At 33.5% G+C, this 24694-nt stretch overlaps 1 protein-coding gene and 1 long non-coding RNA gene across 5 annotated transcripts in view; one reads left to right on the plus strand and one right to left on the minus strand.

Annotated features, from left to right (window-relative positions):
* LOC308245789 overlaps positions 1 to 4681 on the plus strand; it is a 32014-nt gene extending 27333 nt beyond the window's left edge. For both annotated transcript variants that reach the window (XR_013960332.1, XR_013960333.1), the window contains 2 exons: positions 1108 to 1284; positions 2391 to 4681. This is a non-coding gene — a long non-coding RNA (uncharacterized lncRNA). The remainder of the gene's footprint in view (positions 1 to 1107; positions 1285 to 2390) is intronic.
* The window catches only part of TRDN (triadin), a 301414-nt gene that overhangs the window by 194172 nt on the left and 82548 nt on the right, over positions 1 to 24694 (minus strand). For all 3 annotated transcript variants that reach the window (XM_080663584.1, XM_080663583.1, XM_080663585.1), the window contains exons 6-9: positions 22291 to 22344; positions 20135 to 20194; positions 15506 to 15688; positions 8040 to 8099 (exon numbers count right to left, since the gene is read on the minus strand). In XM_080663584.1, the coding sequence (XP_080519710.1) occupies positions 8040 to 8099; positions 15506 to 15688; positions 20135 to 20194; positions 22291 to 22344 (357 nt within the window). The remainder of the gene's footprint in view (positions 1 to 8039; positions 8100 to 15505; positions 15689 to 20134; positions 20195 to 22290; positions 22345 to 24694) is intronic.

The raw sequence follows: 24694 nt of genomic DNA on the forward strand, positions 1-24694 counted from the left end.
TCCCTTTTCCGATCACCTAAGCAGAATGTTGCCTGATCACACTCTCAAATGTTGGTGTCGTGTCATTGTTCTATTTAAAATCCTTCAAAGACTCTGGTGCTTTCCATGCCAAATACCAGCTTTGCCTGATTGAGCAAGTGTCTGTAATCTGTCACCACTAACTTACCATGTCTTATTTCCCAATGTTTTCTAATCTTAATGTATCCTCTTGCCAGTCTGACATCTTCCCTGTCATATAAATACATCAGTTTTATAGGCACGGCCGTGTCATGTCCCATTCATTTTCTCTTTCACTCATATACAAAGCAAGCCCTATACAGTATATTCTTTACCACATAGGCAAATATTATCCATCTTTCAAGTTCTAGATGCATGTTATCTCCCTTAATGTCAGGAATCACAGGTATCTCTCTGAAACTTGTAACAGTTAGTGTGTGTATTATGCATTCTAACTCAAGTTTAAATTTTTTCTATTATTTACTAGTTTCTTTTTTCCATTCAAAAAATCATCCACTCAATTTGTTAAAGTTAAGCATCATCTTTCAGCATTCTTATTTCTTTACTATACTGAGCCGAGCCTGCGGCCTGTGGCTGCTGAGTGTGAAGATATTCAGTATTTGTACACTGACTTATTTCACTCATTCCTCTGGTCACCCCAACGCCACTACTGACCTCTCCCTGAAACTCGATTATCTAATCACCTGCTTCAGAGTTTGCTGTGAGAATTAAATGAGTAAGGTGCATGAAAATACCTGGTATTAACCTTGGTATTTAGTCGGTGCTTAAGAAATAATGTTTAGATGGGAATATTCACAAATTCCCCTTTGCAACTGAATACCATCTGTGGCTTTAAGAATAGGTTATGAGTTCAGTCTCCTACTTCTCTAGCCCCACCTACTCCATGGAGTTTGACCCACTCCTTTCTTCACTCCCTATTTAGGTCATCAATTTGATTTTTCAGGACAACAATCTCCGAATAATCTTTTATTTTCCTCTCCTTTGGTGTCTGTAATAATAAATTTCATGATTCTACATCTGTGACATATTTGAACGCATCATAATCCTCTCCATCCCACCTCTCTAGATCAATTCTGTTTCTCTTTCCAGGTCCTCCGAATGCCAGCCAAAGTGAACCACTTGTGGTTTCCCATCTATGGCTGGGAAGCAGCAGGGAGATTTGATCATATTCCTGAAGACTCTAGAATTGGGCAGGCCTGGGTTTGAATCTCCAAGATATGAGGAAACAAACTATACCTCAATTATCGCTTCTATAAGACAGGCATGGTAATACACATCCTCACAATATTTTATAAGAATAAAATAAGATTATGTAAGAACCTAGCAGAGTAAACACTCAACAACTGGTAGTCACAAAATAACACTTCAAGAGGCTGTGATTCTTTGCCTTCATTAATATCTCTTCAGCCTTATATGTTTCTATTTTTAATTTCACGTAAGCATATCTTACCGATGTCTCAAGACTCATTTTAATTTTCACTTTTTCCATAAGATCTCCTCGGATACTTCACACTAGAAAAACTATAGTTTTGATACCATTGTAATTAGCTGGTTATTAATAATAGAAGAGGAGCAAAGAGAAGGCCAGATATTATAGGCATGTCATTTGGGCAGCTTCACCAGGAAGCCACAACTTTATATTCCAGAAGGATCCAAGAAAGGGAAAAGAGACACATAAAGTTGGAGGGGACTAGCAAGGTGCTTGCTGTCAGTCACACCTGGGACAGAGACGGTTGCCTAGAATGGGAATGGTCATAGCAAGGGTGCGTAGATTTGGGGTGCATAACCCTGAACAGAGAAGCCGGCTCTCTTGTGCTCTTGGCTCTCTTGGGACTTGTGTGACTCTGGGCTTGTGGGGCTTTTTTGCTCCTGCTTCCCTGCATTTGCCCACATGGTCCACAGCCATGTGGACCCCAGATGCAATGGACTAATGGACTGCAATTAGCCCAATGCTGTACTGGACCCAGCTCCAACATGGCATGGAAACTCTGGCCACTGGCTTTGCTTTTAGCTTTACTGAAATCCAAGCTTTACTTCTATGACTGGACTAAGAGAAATGGGCCTTTGGATGTAATTCCACAGAAATAAAGCTTCCTACCATATCTCATCCTCTGGTGGGGGCTCTGGAAATTTTTATTCCAGCGGTACTTTAAGAATTAAACTTTATGAAGAAACTGAGACTCAATGATTAAAACTAAAAATACACAGACAGAGAATTTAAATCCTGGCTTGTATGACCCCACATTATGTTCTCTTGGTTTTCAGTATGCTATCAGGGTCCATAGGAGCCAATTAGTTTTTGAGTTTCTTTTTTCAAGCAATTGTAATTATTTGTGGAGACTGATATGTCTTATCTTGTTTTTTTCTTATAGGTCTTCCAAGGAACAAAGAAAAACATTACTTAATTTTTAAAACATAATAAAATGCATTCTCTCTTGTAATCACCATGCGGCACCATTAAGCAATTTAAAAAATCCAGGACCCATTATGAAATCTTCATGATCTACTTTACCTATACCTTGAAAATTTTCTATTTTATAAACTTAGGAATTATTTTATTATTGCTCATCAATTCTTCCCAACAATGCCAAAAAAGACTAAAATAATAAAAAATGAAATAATGATGAATGGTCTAGAAGGATGATGCAATCGTAAAATTGTAATATAAATCAGTATTATCTCATGTGTTGTCCCACATGTTAAGTATTGCATCATCATTGAAGAAGGCATAACAGGAGCTTGAAGACATTTATACTTTTAGTTTCACTGAACACAGTTTAGAATTTAGAATTTTTTTCCCCATCCATAACCACAAAGAGAAGAAAATTGACAGAGGAAGATGTTTCAGTTATTAGATAAGTCAGAAAATGAATGCAAAAAAGACTAATAACAGGATGCTAAACTTTAATGATTAGGGAAATTGAAAATGCTCATTCAAGTGAAATCTCATTTCATGAATCTTCAAATGACAATGTATTTTCTCAAATTCAAGAATCAAGTGAGCAATACATTTCAAAGAACAAAACAGGAAATATGGCATCTTCATTTGGTTAGTCCTTCAATCGGAAGGACTTTATCATGGAGTATTTTGTGGCAAGAATATGAACCATCTAATTTTGTTAAAAGGGTATGTACAGTGCTCTTTCATCTCTTATAAATTCAGTGTGCCAAATTTATGGTTTTTAAATATACAAATGCTGAAGAAATGTGAAGACAGGTATCAGAAAGCATTTGCTAATGTATAAATAAAAAATCATTGGATTTATCATTCTAATTAATGTTTATAAATTTAAATATGAAAAGTTTGCACATATGAAATAAAAATGACATATTTTTTCAACAAAATAATGAGCCAGCAAAGATTTCAAAAATCAACTGTTGCATTTTGATGATGTAATTAATAATATACTAGAACCTAGTAAATATGAGTTTGAAATTTTGAAGTAGTATCTATAAATAAATACAGTGCAATTTTATTCATGATAGCTGATGAGCAGTCAGTTTTTTTTCTGAAAATGTTTCCAATTTGGAGTATATGAACCTTCGATATTAGGAAATTAATGAAATAAACATTTAGCTTTGCTATGCTTAAGTTCTTATGAAAATTTTGCTATTCTTTTATTATTACTTCTGTAAGAAGTCCAAGTAGTATTTGAAGATCATTATTTATTCCTAGTATACTGAGATTAACATGTATATTTTCTGAGCCTCTATTGCATACTTTTCAAGTTACCCTTAGTTACAAAATTATTTATGACATCTTATCTCTTTTCTGGACTATCAACTTGCTGAAGAAATTCAACAAATACCATTGAGTATAAATCAAATCTCCCAATTCTTTTGTTTTGTGAAAATAAATGGATGTTTAGAACTAAAGTGAGTATATTTTTATGAGGCAGTCTTTTTTTGGAGGAGAGGAAAGTATGGCTGAATTGTACTTACTCTTCTCCAGTATAGCCAACTGAGTTTTGAAATTCATTGAATTAAACCATTAAGTAACAGTTAATATAATGCAATTACATTTGTCCTCTTATCAGCAGGATCAAACCAGAAATTCAGTTATATAACAATGAATTTTAAGAAAAGGATCTTAATAAAATGAGAGCACTAACATTCCTTGAGGCTCTTTCTAGCTATGGAATTGGAATACAGGCTGCCAACGAATTAGAATATAGGCTGCCAACGAATACCTTACTATAGTCAGAGAAAATTTTGAGAAGTGAATACCTTCAATTTTAAGAGGCATAGAAAATGGAATAAATTATCTTGATGTGAATTATTGGCTCAAGACAAAGTGAGATAGTAGTTAGAATTTCAATGGTGGGATAACTTCTAAGGAATAAACGTTAACTTGTATTGAACTTTAATCATAATGGTTACAGAGATGAAAAGCTGAAAAAAAGTGTTAAAATTACTAAGCCAAAGCACACTAACCCTGGATCTTGTACTCGCCATTTAAATTGATTTCTTTATCTAGAGTTAATATAAAGAGATCTGTGAGCCATGTGATTTCTTACTTATAGAAATTTGTTGACTTGGTTGACTCTGTCCAGTGATGCATGCAATTCATTTGAGCCATGTGGAAGTTGATGAATAGGAAATATGAAAATGCCTAGCAACATCGTGATTTTTTAAAAATAACCTACCTAAATAAAACTGAATTAAAACCAAACAAAAACAAAGAAAGAAAAAACTGTTATAGCCTTCACTTAAGAAAAATGTACAGAGCATCAAAAAAGAAAATTAGAGTTACTGGAACGTTGATAAAGAGAAATCAACTTTGAAAATCTAAAATAATTTATCTTGACCATCTGTACTATCAATTTCTAAAAACTAAAAAGAAATTAAACACACACACACACACAAACTCATGAACTGAGTCTCAGTATTGCAACTAAAGTCTGTCTTGACCAATTTTAATACTTCTCTTATAAGATAATGACAACTAGAGTACATTAGGCCTAAGGTAAAAAGTAGGAGTTACCAGCTTCAAAACAGCCACCATATGATGACAGGATCTCTCTCTCTCTTTCTCTCTCTCTCTCTCTCTCTCTCTCGCTCTCTCGCTCTCTCGCTCTTGCTCTCTCTCATTCTTGTTCTCTCTAGCTCTCTTTTCCTCTCTCCTCCCTAAGACAGATTATGGACAATTAAAAATAAATTCATCCTATAACATTGATCATCTACAAAATCAAGAGATCTAATAGTGGGGTTGTTAGGTCATTAAAAGATAGCAAAAAGAGAGTACTTCTGGAGTGGGGCTTTCTTCAAGTGTCCACAATATCCCTAAAAGTATACACTTAATATGTATCTATTCCAATTGCCATAGGATCCCACTTTAGTAGCATATGCTCACTTTCAAGATTTAAGGCTTTTTTTCTTATTTTTCAACTTAATATAGAGTGAGTCAGTACAGGATAATTTTAGATACAATAAAATGATATGATCCTTATACATTATGCTAGTTTATTAAAATAATCCCTGTAATTGAGGTGGGGGTTATTACGATAGAGAATCAGAAAGAACAAGTCAGTTCATCTTCAGCTATATAGATAAAAATCTTAGCTAAAAAATAAAATTAACTCTATCATAGAAATATTCTACTTAATAGGATAAAAAGGTGAAACTTGGGACTTAACATCACGGTGTCAGCATACTTCATTAATAAGATTTTTGGGTTTTTTAGTCGTCACCTGAGGCTATGTTTTTTAGAGAGAGGAAGGGGGAGACGAGAGAGAGAGAGAGAGAGAGAGAGAGAGAGAGAGAGAGAGAGAGAGAGAGAGAGAGGTGAGAGATTAACATCGATTGGTTGCCTCTTGTCATGCTCCCTGACCAAGGAATCAAATCCGTAAGGGAGGATGCTCCAACCAACTGAACCAGCTGGTCAGAGCTTAATAAGGTTTTTCAAATTTGAACTGTAACTTGCACTATTGTTGAGGGTGTGACAATATTACACAAAGGAAATACTGTATCCCAAGGGGAAAATCGAATTATAGTTTTAAAAACTCATTACCAGTCATTAATAATGAACTCTAGCTAAACAATAACAGGTGTTCCACTAATCCCAAACAGAAACAGATGGAAGCACAAATGTTTTCTAAATAGTGGATACGTGCAGAGCAATAAACTTGGCGGGAATTGTTTTATTCTCGAATTGTCAGTCAGAGTCAAAGTCTTATCACTTGCATTTTCTCAAATTAATAAGCCCAGATTAAATCTTACTTCTCATTTCTTATTTTTCAAAATACAAGCCATATTTTGTGCTTGCTAACTCTATCTTGTGTATTATCTCACCAACAAAGACAATATTATTAATCTTCCTTCTGTACATTTATGAAGATTTACATTATTTGTTACATGAAACAACGGGCATGCTCTACCATACAGCTTTTCCTTCTCCAGATTCTTCCATTCCACGCCTCACCTCACAAGAAATACTGATCTACATAGTCTTTAATTTTGTATACATTACAGCAACAAACCTTCAAAAGTATCAATGTATGTAGATTAAATAAATTAAGAAGGCAATTGGAAAGTCAATCAATGGTTTTAGGAAATCTATAACAATTCAGAATTATTTTCAGGAGTTAGGATATTACATAGTAGTACTACAGATCTGAACTCATGGCTGTTCAGAGAATGTTCACATATGACTTTAGAAGGGCTCTCCCTGTATTGTTCATAACTAAATTCTCCTTAACTTTTGCAGAGATGGTTTTACTGTTCCTCCTAGCTGTAATCTGTTGTGAAGTTTTCAGAAAGAAATGTTTCCATCTACATTTATTGTAATACAATACACATATGTTAATATTAATTTCTACTGAAAGCATCAACATATTTTTCAGTATTTCCCCTCTCGTTTCAGTTTCTAATTCATTAAGAAAGTAAATAAAAATGAGAAGATGAAGAGGCGGGGGGAGGAAATCTACTTGAATATGTTACTAGAATTAATTAACTTTTCCTGAGAGCCAAAGTTCACATGTTCTTCTAGGTATGTTGTATATTTGTTTTAGATACGATATTTCTTTTTGCCAATATATGCATAAATTATGATACATTTTAGAAAGTTTTCCACAAAAACACTTGAGAAACCAAGATATAGTTTTTTTAAAATAGTCTGCTTCAATTATGCTAAAGTATATTAGCTCCTTCCTTAATAATACCAACTTCTGAGAAATGTTTCCCCAAACATTGATATGGTACCATGGTACCATCAATTTTTAAATCTGCAAAAGGCATAGCACGAGGCAAATCTCCTTTGACTTGGGCTGGTGAAAACACAATACAATGTACGGATGATGTATTATAGAATTGTACACCTGAAACATACAAATTTTTTAACCAACATCACACCAATATATTGAATAAATAAGTTTTAAAAAGACATAGCACAAGCAATCAAGTTAGTCCTTCTTAATTAAGATGTTAATAAAGAATCCCTTGTTACACTCTGGGTAACAAGGATAGAAGAGAAGATAGGTAAATTTTCTTAAGTAAAAATATACTTCCTTATTGCATTGACTAAAAACTCCAAGGTTGACTGTCTCCTTCAGTAGTTCTCTGGAGCAACTAAGCCAAGTTCACATGTAAGTGAGAAAATCAGTTTTGAAAAAAAAAAGATTAAATATTTAAAATGTGATTGATTTTAATATGAATTTTGTGCACTACTAAATAAAAATGGATAGTTTCATTGTTGGAGGTCTTTTATTCTAAATTAACCACAAATAAAACAAGATGATTCACCTCTTCCCTCCAAGATATTATTAAAGATATTAGAATTTTTGTATATGAAGATATTAGTAATTTTTAGTTTTCAGCTGACTTCATTTATAATAGGCCGTGCAGTAATACAAAGTAAAATTAAAGGTCCTGATGCAAGTTATTACTTCTTTTTATGGTTTTAGTCTAGATCTACACATGCATTATGCAATATAAAAAAAAAGAAAATACACTTTAGAACATAAAAAAGCTGACTAGAAACAAAGACTATTAAAACAGACAAGTATAAGATTTGTTTGGAATACCTGGTTTTAAATCCCCATGGACAAACATGTCAATCATATATCGACAGAATGCATACTGATCTGACAAGAGTAGAAAGAAAAAAGAACAATGAAAAAATGTCATCAACACCTTTTTTTTTTCCTAGGGAGACATGGTTTAACAAAACAAACAAAATAGCTCAATTCTATTTCAGTTACTACAATTCTGTGAATGAATAATTTGCACTTATATGAACACACTGGGGGATAAAAAGACATAATAAACATACTGTTCCATTTATTCTATACAAAAAGAATAACTAAAAAAAATGGAAACAGACTAGTTTAGGGTATCATTATAGTGGTTGTTTTTAAAAATCAAAACCTCTTTGATCAATTTTATTACAGAAACCATCATATTAAAGCAATCTTTCTCATTGTCCATGTTCTCAAAAATGAAACAGAAGTTTTACAAGAGGAAATTGTTTTCAACTTGGAATGTTTTACCAAATATTCACTCCCAGTCCTTCAGCTAATTGTCTAAGTGGAGTAGCAGAGTGTTTTCTGGAAAAGGCAAGCAGGAGAGCTAACCCCTTTGCAGTCTGTGAGGGGTTCTCTGCATGGAAATGCTCTTCATTTAGGGGTAAATCAGGAAGAACAGACTTACAGTACCAAATAATATCACTGTTAAGCTAATTAATTCAGTAATTTTTATTACAAGGGCATTATAATCTTGAATGGTCTATAGCCTATGGAAGAAGTAATAAAGAGAAAAGCATAGTATTTGAGAATTTGGAGCAGACTTTGTTTAAACGATTTTAGAAGTTTGTTTTCTATTCCTTCTAAATCAAATACATTGCATTGAACTTTAAATTCTCACGAAAGTTTAGATTCTGATGAGGTCATTCCAACCCAAATCTCAGTTGATGAATCATTCTACAAGTTTTACCATATCTTCTTTCAAGTTTGCATATTGTGAAATGAATCTTGTTCAAGATGATTTACATTTCATGTTTCTAAACAGGCATCTTATTCAACAAATCCAAAGGCAGCTTTAGGACCAAGAGAGTTTATTGAATATATACAACATGATACATCCTTAAGTGCTCCAAATTATGTATAGCAAGCATGAAATAATAAAACTTGTTACTATATAAATACACATATAAGGATTTTTGTAAACCTCATTCTTTTTAAAGTATTAACAGTATTGAGTATTTCATTTTATTATGAATCTACCAAATCTTTGAAAAAATAAAAAATATAATTATTGCAGCTACAGAAACATAAATTTTTGTTAATATCTAAATATGAATAGGCCAAAATTATTAGGTTTCAAAAATTTGCATGTATTTTGACTGTTGTATGGGAGCACACTTTCACACAGGTGAGGTGTGGAGGGGAGGGAGGCTAGTTTACAGATCAGTTCAGGAATCTGTTTGCTCCTGGACTCACTGAGAGTAATGGCTGAGCTTTCAGAGCCCAGGACCTGGAAACCCTCTGGTACAGAAGGGAAGTAAGATTAAGATCGAGAGCATTTCTCTTTTCTGGACATAACTTTTTCCTGAGAAAAATTCCACCATGGGCAATTTGGCTCTAAGATACAGCTAAAGCTTATTTCCTTTAAATAGTAAATCGGAGGTTGGGCAAGTGTGGGCTTCCTGAAATGATCGCTTTGCCCTTTGTTGCAGTAGCGGAAGTGACTGGAATCTTTTTAGATGTGTCCTTCCTGCAACTCAGAAGTAGTTCTCTAAGGGCAATATCTATATTGAAAAGATGGAAAATTTGTTCCAATCAGATTTCTGGGTCCCATCACCCCAAACATTATAATTCCATGGGTCTGGACGCAAGAAATATACATTTTTAGCAAATCACTCAGAAGAGTCTAATTAGACCACACTTCGAGAATCGCTGATCTAAAATCTCTCAAATTCTTTTTCGCAATGATTTCTAGTGACATTACAGCTTTTGCAACACAATGGAGAATGTGTGTATGTCCTACGTTTAGAGTGGAGGAGCTACTTGGAATGTGAAGGATTCAACAACCCTCATAAATTAAATACTGCTCTCTGCTCCAAGCTGTGGTCGGATATAGAAGAGTGTACTGAAATAGCTAAATCTTTATGCTTCCAAGTTTTTCCTTTTGGTGACAGTGTAATGTGAAAAGCCAAATGTTAAATTATTACCCAAGTAAAGTGCTTATACAGTATTTATTATACCAAAGATTTTATGGATCCAAAAGCCATTCATTTAATTAATGCACCAATAGTCCTATGAGCTTCGAATTTGAAAAAGAAAATCATTTATACATTCTAAGAATGTTTATTTTATAATCAAGAAAATTATTTGAGTTACAAAACTTAGGTGGTTTCTGTTATATTTAAATGTTGTTATGATCCTGCCTTCTAATGGCACTAACATATCAATAGGAACATGAGAAATATATTTTTAGAATACTTTAAATTAGACGTTTTCAATATTTTAAATTAGGATGCCTATTTCCGCCTGTCCTCGGTGTTGAACTTTTTAACAATATGAGAATTCTAGGCAATTATATTTGGGGCAGTCCCCAGTGTATCTCCTTCACCTGTCTCAGGATAGAGCAAAACCAAGATCTTTCAACTCTGAAAGATTTATTTTATACAAATGTTTTTAAACACAACTCAAATTTTAAATAGAAATTTTTTTTTCCTAGAGAAAACCTGAACTGTCTATCATTTTAACTTCAAAGTTAGCCATTAATAATTCACATAAGTTAATTGCACATTTGGTCACTACTTTTTTTTCTCAAATGAATATCCTTCTAGGGATAACACACACTGCCCATTTGTTTCTCTCCTTGGTTCTCAGGGAGCAATGATGGGTGTCACTCAGCTGCTGCCTTGTCGAGTTCCCTGCAGAGTGGCAACTGAGAAAATGCATTCTGGGTGCAGAATGTCAACAGAAAGGAAATTTTAAAAAACTCTAATGAGGATAGGCACATATGCTTTGTGCTCTATAACAGATTCACATTAGCTATACTTTGTCTTCCTGTCACAAATATTTAGATAATCGTTAACAAAGGAAAGGAAGAAAGGAAGGAATGGACGGAGGGAGGGAGGGAAGGAGGGAGGGAGGGAGGGAGGGAGGGAGGGAGGGAGGGAGGGAAAGAATGAGCAAACAGTGGGGAGGTTTGATCTTTCCTTCCCAGCAGATTTGCCACAGACTATCAGAAAATCAGGGAGCAATGCCTGCTCATGTCAACCCTTCTTACCCTACTTTAAATAGGTTAAGATTGGTACATAAAAAGTAGATTATACCACACTAGTTTGTGGTAGGTATGTACATACTTATGAATCTTATTCCCAATGCTTTAAGTAGGAAAATATTGCTTATATATTTAATAGTAAGAATAACTACAAATGAATATACAGGTATATGCATATATATTATACAGGGGTAGGCAAAGTTAGGTTTGCAGTCATGAGTATGCAAAACACAGAGTTTATTCTTATATTATTATTACTGTTTTGTTTATTTGTATTACAACTATAAACCTACTTTTGCCCACCCTGTATAATTAAATAATTGTCAATAAGTGTGTGTACTCCATGTAAAAATATCTTTCCAGTGAGTAAAAAACCTGTGGGCCCTATTTATTAAAAAAGAATTATTTAGAAGTTTGTATGAAAAGAATAACTCAAATTAATTAGGCCTAATTTAAGCTAAGGAAATAAATATTCTCTTGCCCAAAAGAGAACTATCTCAACAATTTTACTAAATCAGCAGTTCCAGAGTCTCAAAATCAAAGCCACCTCACAGATTATTTAAAAAACACTGTCTTTGTTATGTTTACTTAAAACCATTATGTGATTAGTTTTTATAAATAAATGCTCTTAAATTTTTTGCTTAATTAATAAACACACACATTTATGTGTCTGACCAAGTATTAGAAGTTAAAGTTTTGATGACTTACCTAATGAAACATTTATTTAATTGATGGTAGCAGGTCTCAATAAGGGGCTTGACTTTAGCAAATGCACTTGTTTAGCTGATAAAATAATATTTGTGGTTTTGTTTCTAACTTTAAGTAAAATTTGAATGTCCTTTTAATAGATAAGTAGCTCTTCAATAAAAACAGTAGAATGAGCCCTAACCGGTTTGGCTCAGTGGATAGAGCATCATCCTGCAGACTCAAGGGTCCCAGGTTCGATTCCGGTCAAGAGCATGTGCCTTGGTTGTGGGCGCATCCCCAGTGGGGGATGTGCAGGAGGCAACTGATCAATGTTTCTAACTCTCTCTCCCGCTCCCTTCCTCTCTGTAAAAAATCAATAAAAATATATTTAAAAACAAACAAACAAACAAAACGACAGTAGAATGAAAGTGAAAATGGTAATATAATGTTATATTTAATAATCCTTTTTACGGATAGAAATAAAATACAGGTGACCAGGAAAATAAATATTATTTGAAAATGTTCTAGGGATGTCTCCATCAATAATATATGCCCCTGCCCTGTTGGCGTGGCTCAATGGTTGAGCATTGATCAGGAGGTCACAGTTCAATTCCTGGTCAGGGCACATGCCTGGGTTGCAGGCTTGAACCTCAGTGGGGGGTTGTGCAGGAGGCAGCCAATCAGTGATTCTCTCTCATCATTGATGTTCCTTTAACTTTCTCCCTCTCCCTTCCTCTCTGAAATAAATAATAATAAATAATAATCCTATATAATAAAAGGGTAATATTCAACCAGAGCCCCAATTAGAGTGGGCTGGCTGGACCCCACCAGTGCATGAATTCGTGTACCTGGCCTCTAGTAATAATATATGATTCATCCAAAAACCAAATATGCTAAAAATGAACATTAAAAGTGTATTCATGTTTCTAGTTAAGTTCCTAGCTACATACTTGGTATGTTTCAGCAGATTATTTTCTTTTTTAAAGGGCAATCTAAAATTTAAAGTATTTTAGGGGATTGATAATCATTGTAAATAAACATATAATGAGTCAGAAGATTAATTTTCCTGTTTCCTATCACAGTAAAATAATCTATTAAAATATTTTATCTTTATTTACTATGTATTTTTTGTACCCAAATTATTTCAAAAATAACATATAGTTTTAAGAGGGGCAATACTTAATATTTTAAATTAAATATACATATATTATATTTAAAATTGAGAAAGGGTTTTAGGGCTCCAAAGTTTGAACTCCACTCATATCTTAAAATATTACATTGTAATAAATGAAAATTACCTAAATTAAAAATTATGTGCCCTAACCAGTTTGGCTCCATGGATAGAGTGTGGACTGAAGGGTCCCAAATTTGATTCCGGTCAAGGGCACATGCCTGGGTTGGGAGCTTGATCCCCAGTAGGGAGAGTGCAGGAGGCAGCCAATCAGTGATTCTCTCTCATCATTGATGTTCCTTTAACTTTCTCCCTCTCCCTTCCTCTCTGAAATAAATAATAATAAATAATAATCCTATATAATAAAAGGGTAATATTCAACCAGAGCCCCAATTAGAGTGGGCTGGCTGGACCCCACCAGTGCATGAATTCGTGTACCTGGCCTCTAGTAATAATATATGCTTCATCCAAAAACCAAATATGCTAAAAATGAACATTAAAAGTGTATTCATGTTTCTAGTTAAGTTCCTAGCTACATACTTGGTATGTTTCAGCAGATTATTTTCTTTTTTAAAGGGCAATCTAAAATTTAAAGTATTTTAGGGGATTGATAATCATTGTAAATAAACATATAATGAGTCAGAAGATTAATTTTCCTGTTTCCTATCACAGTAAAATAATCTATTAAAATATTTTATCTTTATTTACTATGTATTTTTTGTACCCAAATTATTTCAAAAATAACATATAGTTTTAAGAGGGGCAATACTTAATATTTTAAATTAAATATACATATATTATATTTAAAATTGAGAAAGGGTTTTAGGGCTCCAAAGTTTGAACTCCACTCATATCTTAAAATATTACATTGTAATAAATGAAAATTACCTAAATTAAAAATTATGTGCCCTAACCAGTTTGGCTCCATGGATAGAGTGTGGACTGAAGGGTCCCAAATTTGATTCCGGTCAAGGGCACATGCCTGGGTTGGGAGCTTGATCCCCAGTAGGGAGAGTGCAGGAGGCAGCCAATCAATGATTCACTCTAATCATTGATGTTTCTATCTCTCTCCTTCTCTCCCTTCCTCTCTGAAGTCAATAAAAATATATTTTTTTAAAAATTATGTGGATAACGAAAAAAGAAATTTTTTTAACTTTTACCTTTTATTCCTTTCCTTCTTTTCCCTTTAAATTTTTTTATAAATCAAAGTTTATAAATATTGCTTATAAGTTCAGGGGAAATTTGGTTTAAAAGTAAATGCAAGAATAGATTGCAAAAACAAATATCATATATCTCACTTACATGTGGAATCTAAAAAAAGGTGTGGAATGCAAATTTTATATCTTACACCTTATAATGGGAAAAAATATTTTCAATTTCACTGTTCAAATACCTTAGTAAGAAAGTTGTAGAATATTTTAATGAAAATATCCCATAAGCCACCTCTTAATTTTAGTCCTCAAATAAAATTATTCAAAACTACTGGAGTACAGAGAAATGTTATTTTGTAATACTCCTGAGAAACCTGTGCAGGAATAGTCCCTACAGAGCAGATTCCACATGCTGTATGGGGAGTCTCTGGTTGTGTAGCAGTTGGAGCCAGGAATGGACTTGGGGAAGGACAGATTCAACAAGGGACAGAAATGTGAGTCAATAGGTCCTCAGCTGCCCTCTTAAAATTCCATCGTTTTATCTTTACATAGCACCTTTCCATAAAGAATTTCAGGTGTATATTTCACCTCAATTTAAATGCTTTACTAGTATTTCTATCAGTATGGATGTAAGTTTAACATCAATCTCGCTAAAGAATCACACAATATGTCAGATAAAGAGCTTTTCAAAGTCATAGACTTAGTCATAGAAGCTGGCAAAGAAACCTGAGAGTTCTCACAAACCTTTCTGCCTATCAAATAAATGAATTCAATAACTTAATGTATATTCTAAATTATATACTCTTACAGAGGCAACAGAAATGTATGAATAGTTTTTCTATATATTTGAACATACACCCCTTAAACTATTCCTTAAGAATTATTATTTTTCTTGGACTGTTTTTCTCCAAAGAGTAGAACACATACAATGTTTGTTCCACATCTTAATAGAACTCTCTTATCTTGAGAATTCAACATTTATCTCCAACCTTTAAATAACTTCAGATACTAACTCAAATCCTGTTTTTAAAATACTTCAAAGTGCATCTTTATATATGTAGACACATTTGGGTATTTCTATAAATAAATTTTAATTTCCAATTTATTATATTTCTTTCCAGGTGTATTTACTTATACAAATTTTTCTCCATTTGATGTCTGATCTCAGTCTTTTTCAGATTTTAATTTCACTGTATCTGCTTCTTGCCCAATATTCTCTTACAATCTCCAGCCGCCTTGTCTGAATGTTTACCTTTCTGTTCATGCTTGGACACAGCTATGGCCTCTTTCTCATCCTTCTCTTTGGGTTTAGGTGATGTTTTCTGTACTTCTTTTCCTTTCGCAGCTGATTGCTTCACTTTCTCCTGCTTCCCACCTTTCGGTTCCTTTTTAGCCTTTACTTCAGTCTTTTCTTTAGTCTTAGTTTTCTTCTCTTCTGTATAGGTTTTTAAAAAGTTGGTTTATTTTTGTTCACTTACCAACACAACATTTCATATTTCACTGGTTGTTAAGAATAATTTAAAAAGAAAGAGAAAAGAAAAAAACAATAGAAAAATAGTATCTCTGAGATAAATACTGGATACAAATATCATTATCTGACTTTTACATAGTTTAGGAAGTGCCATGTTAGAGTAGTGAAACAAAGGAAATGTTGGACTCTTTCTTAATTTGCACATGAACACATTTTTTAGGTAGTTAGGAACTTAGTATATCAAGGAGGTATTGCAAATATGCAGGGGGTGTGTATATAGGCATGTTCAATGAAAGGCAATGCTCAAACCAAAAAGCCCAATAAAAGAGATCATACACAAAAATAAACTCAAAATGGATAAAGTACTTAAATGTAAGACGGGAAACCATAAAAATACTAGAGGAATCCACAGCCAGAAAAATCTCAGACATATGCCGAAGCAATATCTTCACCGATACAGCTCTTAGGGCAATGGAAACTAAAGAGAAAATAAACAAATGGGACTACATCAAAATAAAAAGTTTCTGCACAGCAAAAGAAACCATCACCAAAACAACAAGAAAGGCCACTGCATGGGAGAACATATTTGCCAATGTTATATCCGATAAAGGCCTAATCTCCAACATTTACAGGGAACTCATACAACTTAACAAAAGGAAGATAAACAAACCAATCAAAAAAATGGGCAACGGACCTAAATAGATACTTTTCGAAAGAAGACAGAAGGAAGGCCAAGAGACATATGAAAACATGCTCAAAGTCACTAATCATCTGAGAGATGCAAATCAAATCGACAATGAGGTACCATCTCACACCTGTCAGAATGGCTATCATCAACAAATCAACAAATGACAAGTGCTGGTGAGGATGTGGAGAAAAAGGAACCCTCGTGCACTGCTGGTGGGAATGCAGACTAGTGCAGCCACTGTGGAGAACAGTATGGAGTTTCCTCAAAAAACTAAAAATGGAACTCCCATTTGACCCAGTGATCCCACTTCTAGGAATATATCCCAAGAAACTAGAAACATGAATCAGAAAGGATATATGCACCCCTATGTTCATAGCAGCACAATTCACCATAGCTAAGATTTGGAATCAGCTTAAGTGCCCATCAGCACGATGAGTGGATTAGAAAACTGTGGTACATCTACACAATGGAATACTATGCTGCTGTAAAAAGGAAGAAACTCCTGCCATTTGCAACAGCATGATGGAGCTGGAGAGCATTATGCTAAGTGAAATAAGCCAGGCAGAGAAAGATAAATATCACATAATCTCACTCATTTGTGGATTATAATGAACATCATAAACTGATGAACAAAAACAGATCCAGAGACAGAGAAGCATTGATCAAACCTCAGAGGCTGGGGGTAAGGGGGAGAGATCAACCAAAGGACTTATATGCATGCATATAAGCATAAACAATGGACGCAGACAACAGGGGGTAAGTGTGAGGGAAGGATTGGGGGGCAATGGGGTGATAAGGACACATTTGTAATACCTTAATCAATAAAGGGAAAAAAAAGAGAGAGATCAGATAATTTTGTTCCACAACTGAATATCTTAAAAGTCATTCAAGAGACTGAGCTGTCAACATAACATTTTTTAAAGATAACTATTGGGAATACAAATGTAAAATTACTTGCAATGATGATGACTAAAAGGGATAAAAAAATAAAATTCATTAAAGGATGATTCAGACATTCAGTTTCTAGTAACTTGACTTTAAAGAGACATAAAGAGAGCAGGAATTGATATATTGGCTCCTGCAAATCTTAAGTCAGAAATAATAATTATATTGACTTTTAAAGCACTTAAATGTATCTTAGTACACAGAAAGGGCTACAAATTAGAATATGTATGAATATATATTAATTATAATATATATACACATATTTTATATACAAACATATTTTTAATTTGCTATTTTGTGTATCTGGAGGAAGAGAACTGGAAATGTGAAATAATCATCCTGTGCATCTTTCAATTATTTTTTAAAGAGCAGTAATAATATAGCACACATTTATAAAAAATTGTTTATCATAGATACAGCATATTGGACATCATTTATTATAAGTGATCATACATAATCACTAGACATCAAAATAAGTCTACTACAATGTAATTTATCAATGTAATGGCTAGCTTTTATTGTCATTCACATTGAAGAATTTGATGAAAATATTATAATCAAGTTTCTTGACTTTAGTACACTAAACAATGATTTGAAATTAAGACAAGATAATATTGTGAGGTCCAGTGAAGAATAAAGAGAAGAATGAAAATGATAATGCCTGATATTTACAAAACCAGAATGGTTTGGGGTATTTCATTTTCTTAAATGGACCAACATCTCTCAGAGCTCCATTCCTCGGAAACTTTACAGGGAGATGCTGATACTGTGTTAGGAACAGGGGATATTCCTATGATCAAATAAATTAGAAATCACAAAGTTAAACCAGTTTCTTTAAAACTTCTCAATGCTGAAGTGTCTTGAGCATCTTCAAGGAAGGGAGTAACACCATGCACTGTTTTCCAAAGTTACTTGACCATTTAAAATCTCATTGAAAATCACTCAACTGCCCCACAAACCTCTCATGTCTTTGTGGCTCCTGTGACTATATTCAATTGGAGATTTTCTTCTACTCCCTTTAAACCATTTCTAAATCTCCTTTGTTAGTTTCTGCTCTTTCCTACCACAGACTCATTTCAATGACTGAAACCATCAGCTCTCTGCAAATCACTTTAAATCCACATCATTCCAGAAGCCCACACCAAACATTCATTAGTTTCTGCTTGGAGAGAAAGTTCCATGCAGACGGCCAACAGCACCTGAGACATACAACTCATATATATTCACCCAACAAATCCTGCCAGAGAGCTCATTGTGACCTGGGCTCAGAGCTAGTTTCTGGAGCTCGAATGATCAGCAGGATAATCTTACTTGAAGGATGTTTAGAAGAGCATTTAAAACCTTGCAATATCTGGCCCCATCCCATCTCTCTTCCCATAGCCTTTTCCCAACAGCTTCTTCCTCCACTGGACTGCTTTCTTTTTCTTGAATATCTCATGTATTTTCCACATGTCAAACATTGCCACAAGGAAATCTCTATATTTTCCATGTTTCCCCCATATATGAATTCCTTTGTGTTAAATTCATATACAAGTGGTGTTGCCACTAATATTAATCATTAGTTCACCTGAGCTTCAACCAAAATGGCATATGCAATGGAGAACCAAAATGTGAATCAGACTTTCTTTCATCCATCTTAACTTCAATAAAATATTTGGTTATCTCATTGAAAAATTTAGTAAAATATATATCTGTCTCAAATACCTAATTATTTGACATTACATAAATAAACATTAAATTTTGAAAACAGATTACAATTTTCATCTAAATGATTCATTCATCCCTTGAAAATGCTGCATTGAGATTTCTAAACTATCCTGATCACTTAAAACCTATATTTTAATAGTTCATATTGAACTAACAATTAAATTTTATATTTTCCTAATATCAAACTACTGGTAAACAAATTTGGCATAGTATAAGCTGATACATGCAATCCTTCAAAATACTTTACATTGATCGTGTATTTGATTTTTGGGGGTTTAGTATTAAGACCTTGGGGCTTTAATGGTTAAAATATTTATCAAAATGTATGATTTACTTTCTCTTATTGTCATAGTAACAAATTACCTAAAACATCTACTTGAAATAACATTCATTTAATATCTCCTGGTTTCCATGGTTCAAAAGTATTGGCATCCTGTGGCTCAATTACATTCTCTTTTTAGTGTCCACAAGGCTAAAATCAAGTTATTAATAGAGTGGCATCTCTTCCTAGAGGCTCTGGGAGGAATGGGCTTTCATACTCATTCATTGTGTTGCAGAATTTTTCTCACACTTCCCATGTGGCCTCCTCAATTTTCTTATCTAAAGGATGTTTAGGAGAGCAAAAAGGTCAAGTTCTTCTGACACTTCAAATCTTTCTCTTTTGCCCCTTCTCTAAGGTTTTTAAAAGTTCATGAAATTTCATTGAGGTCACTTGGATAATCCAGGAAAGTTTCTGTATTTTAGATTAATTTTAACTACTTCTGCAAACTCCTTTCTGCTATATATTAAAACATAGCCACTGGGATGACATCAAGGGATGAAAGGCATGGGGTCCAAAATTCTGCCTACCATATATGGGAAAGTTCTTTATTATCCTCTCAAATTTTGAGGTGCTCAACTGCTTTATGTATTCAGTTTTATTATTCTTTAAATATTTAATATAAATGTAAGGCCAAATTAGTGTTTTATGTAAAGGAAACTGTGAATGCTTATAATCATCCAGCTGTTACCCAAAATGTAAACTTTAACAGAAAAAGAATTTAGTTATGAAAATAATAAAAAAAAGTTACCTTTTGCCATTGTCTTTGATTCTGGTTTTTCTTTTTTCTCAACTTTTTCCTTGTGAGTTGCTTAAACAGAAAATTTTATATTAGTACACACTTTTAATAGATTTTAAAACCAAGTTTTCTCTTTACCTCAGTCTTATAACAAACAAAATTAATGAACTATTTCAAAGATTTATGACTTTAATGAGCCTAACTCAGAAATAAAGAGCTACCAATGTAATAATATCTGAATAGAGTCCAATTTTAAAGACTTGGAGTTAAGACTGAGATAGCATTTTGAATTTTAGTCTCAATCTCCTTTTTACTACTCCCAACAGATAAAGTTTTCAAGACAGAGAAACTGAGAGAGAACAACTTTATAAGAATTTGTTGAAAGATATATCATACTAGGCAGAAGTACTGCCTTTAGGATTAATAAAGAGAAATATTTAAATCCAGACTGGAGCTTTGATTAAGCACTGTATTTCTGGACAAGGCCACCACTGAATAATAGGTTTCACTGCATGGGACTGTCTTATGCTTTGGCAAGATGTTTAGCTTCTCTGGTCCCTGCTTCCCAAATGCTCTCCACTCCAATGACGCTTTGATCACCAAAACTTTTACCAAATACTTTCAAGGGACAGCAACTTTGGTAGATTACTATCCATAAAAATTAATCATATTAACTACTAAGTACAGATTTTTACTTGAATAGTATTAAACATGATACCTGAAACATACCTCGCATTGTCTATGTAATAAATTAATAAGACAATATGAATTTATATTATTAACTTAAATTATATTTACACAGACTGGTAAAACTTTGTGTCTCACAAAGTTTAAGTAAAGGAGTTTTGAGAAGTCCAACAGCATGTGCAGCTTATTTTTGTAGTTCAAATACATTAAACTGTATGGTTTGGTAGCTTCCCAAATCACCATACATTCCTCAATATTAACATACTATTTATTGAAGAAAATAATGAGAAGTATATCATAGAAAATTGAATGGTAACATAGCTTCCTAAATATCATAAAGGATTCTAGCTAAGGGAATGTTTCAGATAACAAGATAATTCAGCAGGCTATGCCTGCTGTGGATCCATAAATCAACTGAAGTCTAACCCAAATATCCTAGGCATAATCCACTTTAAAACAAAAGCAAAAAAGTAACTGAGAATTTTATTTCACATCATACATTAAAATGGATTTTTGATGTATTAAAGTGAAATGTGAAAGGTTTAAAAACTTTGGGGAAATATTATTAACTATTGATTTAATCTGTGGAAAAGATTTAAAAGCAAAAATACCAAAAGTAATATTAACCTATCCAGCTGCATGCAAATTTAGGAATATAAACACACATACTCACACATATCTATTACCACTGACAGACACCCTTACATTAACTACAAAACTGAAAAAAAATATTGGAAAGTGACAGACCAAGGATATATACCCAAATGACATACACACATATTATCAGGAGAAATAGGTAATAGTACTTATAGTTATACCAGAAATATAAATTGCTGAAGTTCATACTTAACTCCTTGAATCTATAGATAACAAGCAGTTAAAGTGAAAAATATCTCTATTTAAATGCAGGGTTTTTTTTTAAGAGAATGAGGGAAGTATCTATTTACTGATATTGAAAGTTCTCTAGATAATATTGATAAATTATAAAAGTCAGAATAGAGGACATGCTAAATTTTGTATGGAAAAACATGGAGAAACAATAAATTATATTGTCTTATAAATTCATGATGAAGCTCTGAAAGATACACATAAAACTTATAAAAGTCTTTTACTATGTATATGTGTAGGTAGGATGGAATAGGAACCTGGAGGGTGGGAACAAGGCAGGAAGCTTTTAACAATGTATCTTTCTGCATTAAATAATGAATCTGCATTGCATATTCTAAACTAATAAATAAGACAAAAAATAAAAATTTAAAAAGTCTAGTCTAATAAGTAATCAAAGTATGCAATAGAGTTCAAGAGTCTTAAGCATTTCATTTTCTTCAACCCAGAAATTACTCTTTTCAGATTGAATTATAATAAAATTATCATAATATAAATAAAAACTTAAATTTATGGTAATCTAAAATCTGATGCAAAGAAGAGGCCAAACAGGAAGGAACCGCGGTCTAAAAACAGCAATAAGAAAAACACTATACCTTTCTTTTCAGGTTTTTCTTTTTCTTTTACTTTGTCTTTTTCTCTGTGGGTAACTGGAAAGAAACAGATAATATTTTTTATTAAAGTAAACAGAATAAATGATGAGATGATTATATGGCAGTCTTTGATGTCAAAAACTTACTTTCTGCCTTTAGAAATCTTTCTTTAACTGGCATGAGGTTTTACAGAGAGGTTAAACCATTAAGATAATTATAGATTTATTTACTTCTATTTTTACTTTATAACAAAACTAGGTCTAATTGCAAAGATAAGAATATCACTCAGCTTTTCCAAATTTTCAAGTTTAACTTAATTAAATGAAAAAGTTTTAAAATTTCTTATGCCATATATCAAAGGAGCTCAGCTCAATACTGGAGAAATGCCAAAAATATGAGCATAAAAATTCAGGAGATAATCTTCTGCAACTAAAGCAAAGTATAACCAACCTAAATAACACATGTTAATCTTCTCCAGGAACAATTCACAATGTAAGTTTTTGAAAATATAGTGAGATGAGACTAGGATGACACCAAATCCCTCCAAAGTAAACAAAATGTAATTTAATATGAACTGTGATCCAATTAATTAATATAGTCAGGCTCCAATTTAAGACATAATCTTACCCCACAATGTAATCATACATCTTATTAATGGCACCTTCAATTATCTATGCTAGAAACATGGAACTCACCTAGAATTTGTCTTTTATTTTCTATTTTGTTCATTTATCATACATGTTTAATATTCCTCTTACCCATCTTCTTTTATCCGATATTACATTTTCTGCCAATTATTTATTTACACAGAAATATAGAAAGAGCATCTGCCAAGTGCTAAAGACCCTGCTAGACAAGACAGACTCCATGATATCAACAAGCTAATGGATGATGAATGCTAAACAAATAATTATGCAGACAGCTAATTGAAGTTAGTATAGCTGCTCTGAAGAACATATATATATTCCTGGTGGCCTGTCAATGTGCACAATGAGACCCAATCTAGTCTGTGTATATGGAGAAGGCCCCTTGATAGAATTGACATCTACAGATACAAAAGATGAGAAGAAATTAAGCTAGTAAGGGAGTGGAAGGAAAAAGAAGAGATAATTTCAAAAGTTGAAGTAGGATGTCCTTCTTAGGTATATGATTACACATATGCTATATAATAAAAGTCTAATATGCTAAGTGTCCAGTCATCCATTCAACCAATCAAAGCATAATATGCTAATGATATGCTAAGGCCGCTCAACCACTCGCTATGATGTGCACTGACCACCAGGGGGCAGATGCTCTGGCCCATAGGTTAGCTTGTGGCTGGGGTCTGGCTGATTGGGACTGAGCAAAATAGGCCAGACACACCCTGGAGCCCTCCTATGGTCCCTCTCTGGCCCTGATCTTGCACTGGTGGGATCCCTCGGCCTGGCCTGCACCCTCTCACAATCCGGGATCCCTCAGGGAATGTCAGAGAGCCAGTTTTGGCCCAATCCCACAGGCCAGGCTGAGGGACTCCCACTGGTGCACAAATTAGTGCACCCGGCCTCTAGTTATTAAAATATCCTGACTAGTCTCTTGAACCTTTAGATTTTATGTCCTCAGAGTAACCTTGATAACATGAATATCTGATTATACCATTGACCAGTTAAAAGATTATCTCCCTCATTGCTTAGCATGGTATCTGTCACATAGTAGGTGCTATATCCCATTGAACTTTACATCCAATTATAACAAAACTCTTAAGAGTTCCACAAGGTCACCGCATGCCCTGTTGATGCCTTTGCATCTCCCCACTGCTCGTTTTTACCTGGAATTTCCACACCCCCATGCCTTCACCTCTACGAAATGGTTTTTGACCTCTACTTATTTTATACACCAACTATACCATGTGCATAATTCTATTTTAGCAAGTAAACAATAATACTGCAATTGTTCATATATCTGACAACCCAGTAGGTGAAGTCTCTTTAGGGACTACTGTGTATTATTTTATTTTTGCATCTGTGCCTCATCATATGGTGTCTGTCACATAGTGGACTCCTAATAGATATTTTTGAATAAGTGAAATTCCAAAGTATTACAAGCAGAGTTATTTTCATCTTCTAGTACAATTCTATTCATAGATGATGTGGTATAGATATAATAAGTACAGTTTGCTTCCATCATAAACAATTTTTACAATGTGTTAAAAATTTCTTAACTGATTAAAAGCCAGTGAGAAACAAAAGAAAAATACATCCTAGAACATTATTTTTTTCTTTCCACATTCAATGAATCTTTGAGGTGTTTCTGAGTTACTAAATGTAATATAACTATCTGACAAAATAAGGAGAGGACATCAGTATTCACACATGACCACAGATAGCCTAGTTCAGTTTCTTTGGATTACTATTAATTAAGCTGGAAAAAA

This window comes from Plecotus auritus, assembly GCF_963455305.1.
Source record: "Plecotus auritus genome assembly, chromosome: 4".
NCBI classification, from domain to species: Eukaryota; Metazoa; Chordata; class Mammalia; order Chiroptera; family Vespertilionidae; genus Plecotus; species Plecotus auritus.